Source organism: Littorina saxatilis, linkage group LG1, assembly GCF_037325665.1.
Source record: "Littorina saxatilis isolate snail1 linkage group LG1, US_GU_Lsax_2.0, whole genome shotgun sequence".
Lineage (NCBI taxonomy): Eukaryota > Metazoa > Mollusca > Gastropoda > Littorinimorpha > Littorinidae > Littorina > Littorina saxatilis.
The window spans coordinates 15,234,541-15,247,868 of record NC_090245.1 but is presented as its reverse complement, the minus strand read 5'-3'; the positions used below and the strand labels follow the sequence as shown (position 1 = coordinate 15,247,868).

The window sequence follows — 13,328 nt, the reverse complement described above, 5'->3', positions numbered from 1 at the left end:
ACACACACACACAAAATCAGATCTCAAGTGTAAGTATTCTTTTTGCAGTTTTATTTTAATGCCCATAATCAGTCAAACAAATATATCATCACACTTCGTCACTTGCACCTAAGCTTAAAAGTAGCAGTCCTGCATACATATGTAATGTGTAAATGTTTCAGGTCACCATCTGTCCTGGCTTGAACATGCAATAAGAACACCTCTACACAAACACATGTACAGTCAACCACCGGCTAGCTGCTTCCCTGAAAGGCATATTTTTCTATGAATTAATCGATTTTCCGCAGACAGCAGCCAGGTAGTGGATCTTTAGTATATGTCCAAGCAGACGGTTGATCTTAGTACAACACATCAAGGAAATATTTTTTAAAAACAGATCCAACATCTAATCTTCCAAAGTTCATAATCAATAAAGAAGAAAGGTATGTTACTGGAACCCTTTATTTATGATTTAAGGCAATGTGCGGCAGTAAAATTACCAAACTTAAACTTGAAGAATACAGTCAAGGAATAACTTAGTTTTCTGGGTAGTTATTGAAGTGACTTATTAAAATGAATGAAAACATTGTGGATGGATATTGACGGCTGTTGCGATGAAAACTGGCATTTACAGCGTCAAATGGGATTTCTAGAAAACGGCTTTACAGCAACATCATACATCAGAAATTCATAATATTTGGCACAAGGATACACATGTATTATATCTACAATCATATAGAACGTGTTTGTTTTTTTAAACAACTACAGTTGAATTTAAATTAATTATTGTAATGAATCTTTCTTTCTTTATTTGGTGTTTAACGTCGTTTTCAACCATTCAAGGTTATATCGCGACGGGGAAAGGGGGGAGATGGGATAGGGGAAAGGGGGGAGATGGGATAGAGCCACTTGTTAATTGTTTCTTGTTCACAAAAGCACCAATCAAAAAATTGCTCCAGGGGCTTGCAACGTAGTACAATATATGACCTTACTGGGAGAATGCAAGTTTCCAGTACAAAAAACTTAACATTTCTTACATACTGCTTGACTAAAATCTTTACAAACAGGGCCGGACTAGGCGAAGAGGAGGGGGGGGGTTGCCAGTGGTGGCCCAGGGGGATGTCCCCCCTGGCGGCAGAGGCGGATCAGTTCATTTTATGACTGGTTTTTTTCAAAAGTATATTGTGAAGTATGGGTGTGAAGGCGCGAAGCGCCGAGCCGACGGCGCAAAGCGCCTAGCTTGCTAGGGGGGTCCGGGGGCATGCCCCCCCGGAAAATTTTGAAAAAAAGGATGCAAAATGGTGCAATCTGGTGCATTCTGAGGATGATCATTACCAGTTTCAAGCAGCAGATTTTGTCACTGATTAATACCCCAAAAATTGAAACTCAATGTAAAATAAAGAAATGCATACCTCATTCAATATTTTTATTTTTTGGCTGGGGGGGTCCGGAAACCCTAGAACCCACCCCCCCTCCCCCCCTCGTTGTGGGGGTCAGGGGGCGAAGCCCCCTGAAGCTGACGGGTAGGTCATATTCTGAGATAGGAAAATGGTCGCTCCTTGCATGAAACGGCATAAAATAAGCAATAATAAAAAAAAAATTAAATAAGTAAGGTACATGTTTAGGCTAGGGGGGGGGTTGCGCAACCCCCATAACCCCCCCGGTAGTCCGGCCCTGACAAACATTGACTATATTCTATACAAGAAACACTTAACAAGGGTAAAAGGAGAAACAGAACCGTTAGTCGCCTCTTACGACATGCTGGGTGGCATCAGGTAAATTCTTTCTCGTCCCAACCAATATGGGACTCCCCCTAACCCGCGGGGGGTATTGTAATGAATATGCAGTGAGAAATTCGTTCATTCTTATGACAAAAGATATTAAAATTCAACTGTAGTCTGTTGTAAAAAAATCGTTCTATATGATTGTTGATATGATACATGTGCATCTTTGTGCCAAATATTAGGAATTTCTGATGTATTATGTCGCTGTTAAACTGTTTCCTAGAAATCCAATGTAACGACTGTTTCCATAGCAACGGCACTCTATGTCGATCAGTATTCACAATCCTCCGAAAGCGGCGTATGGCTGCCTAAATGGCGGGGTAAAAACGGTCATACAGGTAAAAATCCACTCGTACAAAAACATGAGTGTACGTGGGAGTTTCAGCCCACAAACACAGAAGAAGAAGAAGAAGTATTCACAATTGTTCTATTTATTTTTATGTCACTTCCCAGAAAACCAGGTTATTCCATGTATTCTCCAAATTCAATTTTACTGCCGCACATTTCCTTAACAAAATGTAAGATTTACTGTACTTTGACCGAGCAATTTTTGTAAGTGGACAGGCCTTAGTTTTATTTCGGTGGCATAATTCAATGCGCTTCGTCAAAATGTCTTGAACTGAAACCAGATGCAAGACTTATGGTCAGTTGGAGTTGTCTCCCGTACTCCTAACTTTAATGTGCTGCAGACAGGTGTGCCCAAACAGCCCATATCACAAACGGTTTGGAATTCCCGAAAACACAAGATCCGCACTGCACAACTTCAGTGCACAAATACGCGAGAGTGCTCGGTCGCTTTTTGAAAATGTGTATCTTGAGAGAAAAATATAGAATAGTGCGCTGTCCGAAGGAATAGAGTTCTTATAGGACAATGACAGCGCTCAGTTCAAAACGATAGGACATGATCACATCTGACCGCCATGCGGCTATGTGAATCAGACATCTGAGCCTTTCAATCCGTCTATGTCGGACGCCTGACGACATCCCCGAGGCTTTTAAATGAAATAAGACCATACGGGCACTAATAGTTGCATACCAAAAATGAACTGCCTCAAGGCTCTCTATGCAGAGTGGTATCTTTTTAAAGAATACATTCAGGTACAGCTTCTTCGAAAGAAAAAATAAATTCACCGCAACCACCAAAACATCTACCTCACTACAGAAAGCAGTCAAAGTGTTGATTTTTGGTCTGTGACCAAGTGGAGGGATGGTCTTATCCCATGTTAAAGGTGAGGACAACTTTTTAAATGAGGCGTAGTGGGCCTTTAAAACATTGACACAAATTTACAATAGCAACAAGTTGTAAAGCTCAGTACAACCAATACTGAGTGGACATTTACTGCCGCTGTTGCTGTAGTTTCCCCATCGATCACAGCTGGACCTGGATAGCACTGCTTTTCATCCACATTCACTGGCCAGGTCTTCGTCATCTTCTGTCCCTACTGACAAATGAATGACAAAGGAACTGATCTTAAATTCAAACACAATGACAAGAACAAGTTTTAAGTATGAGTAAGGAGTAAATTGTGTTTGTAACTGACACACACACACACACACACACACACTAAACCCACATAAATGCCAAGAGCGTAAACATTCTAATTCCCTGATAGACAAGTTCCAATGCCTACTTTTTAATATGAAATATAGAAGACACATTCCCTGTCAGCGCTTGCTATCAAATTCAAAAAGCAAAGCAAAGGTCTGTAACATCAATCTGCAGGGCTAGAAAAATCTGCAGGTATTATTACTATTAATGTCTGGCAGCTCTCCTGACTGGCCAGGGGAAATCAAACACACACACACACACACACACACACACACACACACACACACACAAACACACTTCGGTTCTCACACACAAACACACACCAACAGTCAGAATGTAACCAGAACTTGAGACTGAGAGGGAGGATAAAACACAATATGATCATGTAGCAGAACTCTTACCTGAATTGCCATTAGCATGAAATATTTCCCATTTGAGTCTTGACAGCCTCCCGATCATGAAGGAATCAATCTGCTTCTTCCACTGTGCCGGATCGATGCCAACCTGTAATATAATATTGGCTGAAGTAACATTCCTCTGAGCAACAAATTTAAAACAGTTAGTTGACAGGACAAGTAGTACTAGGAGCTACATGCAGTATAATATTTAGCTATGTGGAGGAACAACAAACACACTGTCCACAGAACCAGATGAATTTACACACTGCACCCTCCCCCATAAAACAACAACAACAAAAAACGACAACAGACGACCAAACCAACATTAACGCTTGATTCTTATGATACTGTGGACAGTGGCATTGATATCTTTCTAGAATATAAAATTTTATAAGTCCTTTTACATTTAGTGAAGTTTTGACTGAATCAGTGAACTGAATCTGTTCACATAGACTGATAGAGTGACAGACATACAATGTAGACAAGTTGATGTGTGCATATATATATATACATGCATATTACATAACATGTATATATATATATGTATGTATAACATGTATGCATGTGTGTAGAGCACAAAGGAAAAAAATAATAGAACTTGACACACAGTTTCACTGAGAATGAGATATATCCTGACAGTGAGTGAGTGAGTGACTGTTTACAGCAATACATTGTACTTTATTAAACTTAAAGGTACACACTGAAAGTCATGCGCTTCTAGTATTAAAAATGATTCTAATACTGGAGGAACTGCATGATCATCTTACTGGTGAAATAAAGCTAAGAGGTTCGAGCAGTTCTGTGGTTTGGACTCTAAGTCAGAAGGTGTTCATTATTTTATTATTATCCCTGAACATGAATTATAAAAATAAAATGAAAACACTCTTCCAGTCTTGCTCACAGTCACACACACACCTCCATATGAGTTATTCTGACCAGAACTTGAGAATGTAAGGGAGGGGAAGGAAAAAACACACTGTACATCATAACACTGACAGTTGTATAATAAAACCTCTTCGCCTTACTCTTACCTGATTTGCGGCAGTGGCATCAAATATTTTACTTCTGTCAGTGACAGCCTCAAGATCATGCAGCAATCGGTTGGCTTTTTCAGCTGAGAGGAGACCTTGAAGTTGAACATACTAGCTCTAGCTCTCTTCTGATTGATGCCAACCTGCAAGTAAAATAATTGGGAACTGCCGATCAGAAGGTTACCTATTTGAGTATTTCAAGTTAGACTCAATCTTTAAAAACAAAAAGAATTTATAAAATATTATGATCATGCACCTTGAAAAGAGGTTGCAAAAACGTGGTAGTGGTAATCTTCTTCTTCAAATTAATGAGAAAATCCCTGTACAGAGCAACTACGTGTTGGTTCAGTGAACGATACCTTGCGCCTGTGGACTGACAGTCACAGTGACACTGACAGTGACTCGAGTGAGTCGAAATGACACCTGTTGCAACACATACTACCATAAACCCACTCTCAGTTATGAAACGAAACATGGAAACTTACCTCTGGTTAGTATGCAAAGGTTCGCCCGTCCCAATTCTCTCGCATTAGCAAACACCATTGCCATTGGAGATTCTGTCCAAACATCGACCGCCATTACTGAACTAAAAACCGAAACGCAGTAGGTCTGAAAACCACGCTCAACGTCCAAAATAAGGAGGAAAAAAAAGAGCCCAAAACATTTTTTTGGCCAAAAACACTGTTTAAGCCCCACAAATATTTGTCCTTATTTTTTATGAAGCTTAATTTGTGCCCCTTATTTTATGCTCCACAAATACAGTTTGTGGCCCACAAAACCAAAATGTGCCCCACAAAAATAAGCCCAAAAATTTGTGAGGCACATTTCGCGTTTGTGGCCCACAAAAATAAGCCCAAAACGTGTGGGATTACTGACATCGAATGCCAAGGATACACGGGTCTCGGTTCAGCGACATGCTCCGAGCAAAAACTGCCTCCCTCCGCCGCACACACACACACACACACACACACACACACATATACACCTATTCTTACACACCTCCCAAACCCCCCCTCCCCCCTTCCGTCATCTCCTCTTAACCTTTATATCCACTTTGCTAACCTAAATTACCCCGCGGGCTGAATTGGGAGCTGGCGAGCTTAATTCCAGTCCCATTCCGCCAGATATTCACTAATTTCATGCTTTCCAGCTAAAACGTCTGGCTGTCCTGTGGAGACTTGACATTTTTATCCCTAGTTAATTATCGATTACCCCCCTCTCTCCATCCCCCCCACCACCACCACCTCCCCTCTTACACCACTCTCCCCCTTCCCACCTCCGTCGTCAACTACGACCCTCCTACGCCCTTTTTCTTAAAATAATTAAAAAGTCTGTATTTCAAAATTCCAAGAATCAGAGTGCACATGGGTCGGTGGACACAGCATGAGCTGATGCAGTGAGTCAACAAATAATTATGTGACTATAGCATACAGGATTAGACTAGTATTATTCCCACCAACTCATCCATGCACTTATTTGTTGCATAATTATCACACAATTTAGGAATCAACAACAAGCTATACAAACTTAAAGTAGTGATTCCCCAAAAGGTGGGGATTTAAAAAAAAAAAGACAACCCAAAGTGATGATCTTTGCCTCGAGACTAATTCAAACTGCTCCTGAAAACCAATTCACACTGTCTTCTGGTAACCTGAAAAGGCAAACTTGAAGATGTATCAAAAGCACACAAAAAACCCACACACAAAAACCCCACACACAATAACCCCACACACAAAAAACCCACACACAAAAACACCCACACACAAAAACACCCCCCAACACAAACAAACAAAGTGATTCTATGGTGCTCCTTTTAATATCATACTTACTTTAATAGCACGCACCCTGGCGAGGGCTCTCTCAAACAATTGTTTGCTGACGTCAGGGTTTGGTGTGACGTCACACTCGTCCGCTTCTTTGGTAGATCCGATAGCAACATTTTCAGATCTAGAGTCCGCAAAGGAATTTAAAGGCATATGTACTCGATGACTATACACGCTAATTGCTTTACCAACAGCTGGAGACATGCTAAATTAAGTTCCCTGCAAAATATTTTGGTCTAGGACCCCTTCAATGTTGAGATATGTTAATTTTCATTTTGATCTGGATCGTCCTATTTATAGATTTGGCAACACATGTAACGTTGATGTAAGGGAGCTAACACCGCGGCTTTGTTGACATCCTCACTTTTTCAGAGGCTAGAACAAGCTGTAATGCATGTATTATGGTCCGCGCATGGTGACATATCGTCATTATATGGTCTTATGGTGCGTTTGACATCGATTATGGGCAAACTACACTTTGTAAACACGGGAGCGCGTACATATGCCTTTAAAATAAGCGACTGAATGTTTAAACGGTTGAACAATCAATCAAACAAACGAATGACTCACTTTAATAGCCGGGATTCTGGCCAGGACCCTGTCAAAAACTTGTTTACTGACGTCAGGATTTGGTGTGACGTCATACTCATCTGCCTCTCTGGTCCCGCCGACAGCGACATTTTCAGACCTAATTAAGGTCCAAATGAGCATGAACAAATTTAATCATTAAACGAATGCATGATTGCAAGAATGAATAAATAAATCAATAAAGGAGTAAAGAAATCTACCAATCAACCAATAGAAGGATGACTGTTTGGCTACCCGAAACAGCAGAGGCAGACAAACATAATCCAAACACATTAACAGCCAGACACACAGACCACCCAAACCGCATAAAAGCTAAACGGCAAACTCTTTGTCTATCAGCAGTCTGTCTGTCTGTCTGTCTGTTTGTCTCAAGCACACGCGCATTACACACGGTCCACTTACGAAGGCAGAATGTAGACATTATTGTCTGTGCGGACGAAGAACTTTATCCATGGTGCATGTACCTGCACAGGAAATTCAATACATATAAATGAATGCAGTCATTTGGAATTACTAGCATTTCTGTACACACAGCACTCTTCGCGAAAAGTTTCTTCGTAACCAAAGTTTCCCTCTCCACAAAAATATCTTCTGAGCTCAAACCACACTGTGCCAAATTCAATTTAAAAATCAAACAAACATCTAAAACCAACAAGCAAACAAACACAACATATTACCTCTTTCAATAGTCCCCCCCTTCCGAAAGTTACAAAGCCAAACGTTTACAGTGCATACAAAAAACCCACATTTAACAAACACAAAACAAACACAAAAGAAAGATAGAAAGAAAGGAAGAAAAAAAAACCCACAGACAAACAAGAAAGAAAGAAACAAACAAACAAACAAACAAACAAACAAACAAATATGGATCTTTGTACTTTTGCGTGCGTGCTATGAGAAGTGCATCAAAATAATGCACTTATGATCGAAAACTGAAAGTAACGTGGCAGGAAATGTTACAGACGTATAGTAGAGGCTACATGCCGAGTCTCAGTGGATATTTAAAATAATGGTCGAAGTTTGCGGCTCATGAACAATGCGAGCTTCGGCGATCTTTTTCATGACCGCGAACTGAGACCATTATTTTTAATATTCACAGAGACGAGGTGTGTACGCAACCTTTTTATTTCCCTATAATAGCTATTATGGGCACGTGGGGGAATTCGGGAGCTGTGATTGGATGGTCTCTTCCGATCATCAAAGCATAATGCTACGGAAGTCGGCCATTTTTGCCAATATCCAAAAGCACTGTATTGGCAAAAATGGTCGACTTTCTTATCTCGTAACTCCACACTAAATACCCCACTTCCCCTCTGAAGTATTGATGTACAACCCATGGCACTAACATTCATGTAGTCGTTTATAACTGAGGTTGAACAATTCGCTTCATGACGAGACAAGTATAAATGCCATTCAGTGATTCACCCAAACTGAAAACTTCGCTGCCGTCTGCTCGCGTTGTACGGATTAGCCGCGTGTTCTCTTCTCCTCCCCTTGTTGCATCCTAGTTCTTCAGTTGTTTCTAGTTTTCCGTTGATGTTGTGTTTTGGTCTTCTTCATAAGTAGTCTTGTTCAAAATTTTAAAAAAACTCAAATATTAAACTTGTTTTTGTTGTATACGAATGAACTAATAAAAAGCTGTTTAACAGCTGTGTTGTCAAATCGAGTTTTTTTTCCAAAGTCAGTGTGGCGCCTGCGAAAAACTAATGCGCATAAGAAACGGCGTCTGCTATCAAAACCTGAGATCAACGCATCGACGCAAAAACTGTCATTTTGTAAGTTTGGAACAACAAATCAAGGTCAGAACAGCTATATAATCGCTATTGTATTTTCAGCGTAGCAATAGGGTCCGATATTTAGACTCGAACAAGTATAATGCGACTCGTCTTCGACTCGTCGGCATTATACTTGTCTCGTCTAAATATCGGACCCTATTCTTACGCTGAAAACACAATAGCTGTTAATCTTCAGTTTTATCGAATCTTAATCACTCTGCCAGTCTCCCTGCGCAGGTGAGTGATTATAATGCGCGGTTGTAAAGTTCTGTGAAAATCATTCAATTCTACTAACACTTCATAGCAGTTTCTTTTGTTTGGAATAAAATCAAGTACACAGTTATGCCGTTGTACTGCTGTGGTGGTAAAAGCAGATACTTTTGTGTTCTTATCATGTTATAGTATCGCAAAGAAAATTGTCTTCCGTCGTATTGAGTAGCAGACGAACTTAAAGCCTGTCCTTAACTGGGCGAAGTCGACTACGCGAAGTTTACTTCGCGATGCTGGCCGCACGGAGCTTTAGCACTGAGTTCTCAGTAAAAAGACTTCGCGTAGTCTTCGCTTAGTCTACTTCGGGCTCAATATAAGGACAGGCTTTAGCCACCGTGTTCCAACGTCAAATACTGTAGGAAGTTCGGGTTTCTGACACCAAACAGTGTATGAAACCGCTTCATTGTCTTGACACACCATGCGCCTGCCTCAATCATATCTGTATACATTTTTTTTTTTTTTTTTTTTTTTTTTTTTTTAATGATGGATTTTTTACTTACTCGAATAACTTGTCCTCTCAAGGGTTTGAGCAGAGGGTCAGGGACCAGCTTGATGCTGCCCAGTCCAGAGCAGTTGACCACTACATCGAAACGTCCACACAGCTGCACGAGCAATAGAAAACAGCGTCAGATTGATCAACAGTGCTTGTGATAGTTTAAAAAAAAAATACTTCGTGTACACTACATTGGGCGCTGGGGTATGCACGTTAAAGATCCCACGATTGACAAAAGGGTCTTTCCTGGCAAAATTGTATAGGCGTAGATAAAAATGTCCTCCAAAATACCCGTGTGACCTGGAATAATAGGCCGTGAAAGGTGGATGCAGCGCCTAAAGGCAGTCGATCTACTGGCCGATGTGAATGCGTGATATATTGTGTATACGGTAACATGCGCCTTGAGTCGCCTTGTGTGGTGAGATACGTGCGCGATATAAATCCTCGTAAATAAAATAAATAAATAAATAAAATACTTGTTTAAGGCTGCCATGCACATCATTCTGGGGCGTTAATGCTAAAAAAAACATGCATTCCTAAACACCCAATATATCGACTTATGCTTGATCATTCACAACTGATCAACTATGAAGTATGATTCTGAAGAGAACCTGATGGCGTTTAGTAATACATTTTTTTTAAAGGTGTACAAAAAAAGTCATAGCGTCTCGTTTTAAAGATTATGTCTTTGATGTACATTGCAAACACAAAAACACAAGAGCAAGCCAAGTGCTTGAGACAGTAGCTGTGTGCTTTGCAAGACCCTCGTTGGTTTAAAGCCACACATCAATTGGACGAAATCGACTTCGCGAAGTCTACTTCATGAACCTTGCTACACAAAGCTTTGGCAGTGATTTTTTTCGGTAAAAAGATTTCGCGAAATCGACTTCGGGCTTAAAGGCACAGTAAGCCTCCCGTAAACCATCACAGATACTGTCAGGCTTTTACACACAGTACAAACACCCTTCCATTTGAACGCTCACCGAACGGGAACATCCTGGCTGCTTTCCGTCGAGAGTGAGACATTTTCAAAGAATTTATTTTCGTGGACTATCAGGCGCCTCGTTTTGGCGCTAGAACTAACTTTTAAAATCTAAATAATAAATTGACAGCTTGTAGCACAAACATTCTTAAATCATAAAAGATTTCTTTTTTCATCAAGACAAGATTAGTACAATTCGAAGTTTTGAAAGTTTTAAAAAAGATAGCCCGGAAGCAGGGTCACGAAAGGTCGTGTCTCAAAGCAGACGATGTTTCTGCATAGCGCTCGCGCTTTCTTTGAAGCCAGCCGCCGCCGACAAATTCGTGCGACTCGCAGCCGTTTGTTGCGTTTTAGAATCAGAGGTACACAATATCGTGCTTTTGCAGATACAGCCAGTCGCATTGAAATCACAAACTGACGACTAAATTGTGAAAAAAAGAAAAGTGGATCACACGGGTTCACGATGGCTCCGGGGTTAGATAAACCACGAAATCTGGTGTGTGGTTTACGCGAGCTAAATAGCAATTCAAACGAACTGTTTCATGTAATGCTAGTAAATGCTATTGCAAGTGTGTTCCATAAGGTTCGAACTGCTTTTTTCATTGGAAGATTTAAATCGTTTTGTAAACCATTTGAGACATACTGGGGCTTTAAGCAAGCCAGCCGTTACGGAGATTCCGATTTGGCGTTGCAAGGCAAAGTTATTGATTGAGTGTATAATAAACACAGCGAACGGTCTGGCACGACTAATTTCAATTTGCAAATTTAGGAGCTTGAGTCCGCATATCAACGGCGATTGGCAAATGAAAGCCCCGATAGCGTTATTTCCGACCATAGTCTACTACCGTAGTCTACTACCGTATTTGGAGAAACACACACACACACACACACACACACACACACACACACACACACACACACACACACACACACACACACACACACACAAAACAGTCACGACACGGAAAAGTTAATGTGAAAACAAATCAACATTTGTTCTCTCAAATCTTAATATCGACATGTAAAGGCTGCGGGTGAATAAATGGCCAATGACATCTAGCTAAGACTGAAAGACTGTAATAGCAAGCGCAGTCGTATCTCTGACGTCATACGTGTGTCCCTTGCTTGTGACTCGCATCACAGACGCATTTTTGTCCCTATTTTTTTTCTTATTTTATGGCAAATAAGAACAATGCAAGAAGAAATCATTCTTTTCATCATGATATTAAAACATTAGTGCTATTATTATTGCTCAACATCTGCGTATGTCACACGCTTTCCTTCTTTGCCACTACTAAAGCAAACGTGTGCAAGATTGTATGTTACACGCTTTGGAGCATGTGCAAGAACGGATTCAAACTCGAAATCGTCCCTCCAAAAGCCCCAAAATGCACACACGACTTTTATTTCTCCTGCTGTTGTCGTGTCTTCTCTTTACAAATTCTTCAACGCTGAGAATACTGAAAACGGCATCCCAGACTATAGTACTGTTTCCATACGCGAGTTTAGCTTCCCTTGGAAAGTGGCTCGCTCAGGAGGCCTGTTAGTCTGAAACTAGAAGGACAGAGTTCTGAACATAGATGACAAAGACCCCGGAAAGAACAAACATTTTGCGGATGCAGACACAGAAAGACGTCATGAAGAATGGAATGCTTCAAAATATACAGACTGTGACGATGACTGTGACGTCATTCACATATACCGAGACGTCATTCATAGTTGTTCGTTCACTTTCGTCAAAAAGTAGATCTCTCCACAATGGCTGCTCCTGTGTTTAGGTTTATTAAGCGTGAGTACGCAAAACGTGTTTGTTCTCTCCTCTGTTGAAGCTGTGAGACATAATCGCCATTACGAGCTAGTCGTGTGACAGAGAGTGTTCTTGCACACTCGACTGCTGCTGTTTCACTCCGGCTAAAGCCGTCGTGAAACATCTACAGTCTCGTGTGCAAGAAAACTCTCTGTCACACGACTAGCTCGTAATAGCGGGTAATCTGCCTCAAATGGACAAACATCTCCAATCTTGTACCTCACCTCATCAAAGCTTTGTACCCGACGATTCTCCATGTGTCCACCTTTTTCTCGGAACCTGGAAAATGAACGAACAACGTTACCAAGGGAGCCTTTCTTTCTTCTTTGCATGCTTGCCTACTTGCTTGGTTGTTTCATGCAGAGATTTAGTCACCGATCCATCAATCTATCTGTGATTCATTCATTCATCCATTCAGTCGTTCATTTCTTCCTCAATTCATTCGTTCATTAATCGTTCGTTCGTTCGTTCATTCCTCCATTTAGTCGTTCATTTCTTCCTTAATTCATTCATTCATTCATTCGTTCGTTCGTTCATTCATTCATTCATCATTCATTCATTCTTTACTAGTTAATTCATTCATTCATTCATTCATTCATTCATTCATTCTTTCTTTCATTCTTTCATCATTCATTCATTCATTTATCAGTCATTCATTCATTCATTCTTTCCTAGTTAATTAATTCATTCATCCATCCATTCATCCATTCATTCATTTATTCTTTTCCCATCTTTATTCGGAACCATTGTCAGGCCGACGTTTTGTTGTATTTGCTGGTACTTTTAGTTTTTTCCCTTCGGCTCTTGTCAGTGACTTTATTGATTTTTATGCAAAATGTTGGACTCAAT

General features: G+C 40.5%; 1 protein-coding gene and 1 long non-coding RNA gene across 6 annotated transcripts in view; both read right to left on the bottom strand.

The window, feature by feature from the left end:
* Positions 1-13,328, bottom strand: part of LOC138962726 (D-aspartate oxidase-like) — a 32,396-nt gene that overhangs the window by 7,834 nt on the left and 11,234 nt on the right. For 4 of the 5 annotated variants that reach the window (XM_070334676.1, XM_070334659.1, XM_070334683.1 and 1 more), the window contains 4 exons: positions 12,704-12,758; positions 9,698-9,799; positions 7,555-7,616; positions 6,571-6,688 (listed from right to left, as the gene is read on the bottom strand). In XM_070334676.1, coding sequence (XP_070190777.1) covers positions 6,571-6,688; positions 7,555-7,616; positions 9,698-9,799; positions 12,704-12,758 — 337 coding nt within the window. Of the gene's footprint in view, positions 1-6,570; positions 6,689-7,134; positions 7,253-7,554; positions 7,617-9,697; positions 9,800-12,703; positions 12,759-13,328 lie in introns of all 5 variants that reach the window. The other variant, XM_070334692.1, reaches the window with a different exon arrangement.
* LOC138962769 (uncharacterized) lies at positions 1,501-4,891 on the bottom strand. The gene is made up of 3 exons (XR_011454598.1): positions 4,742-4,891; positions 3,714-3,816; positions 1,501-3,205 (listed from the first exon to the last, which is right to left on the bottom strand). It is a non-coding gene; the product is annotated as an uncharacterized lncRNA (long non-coding RNA).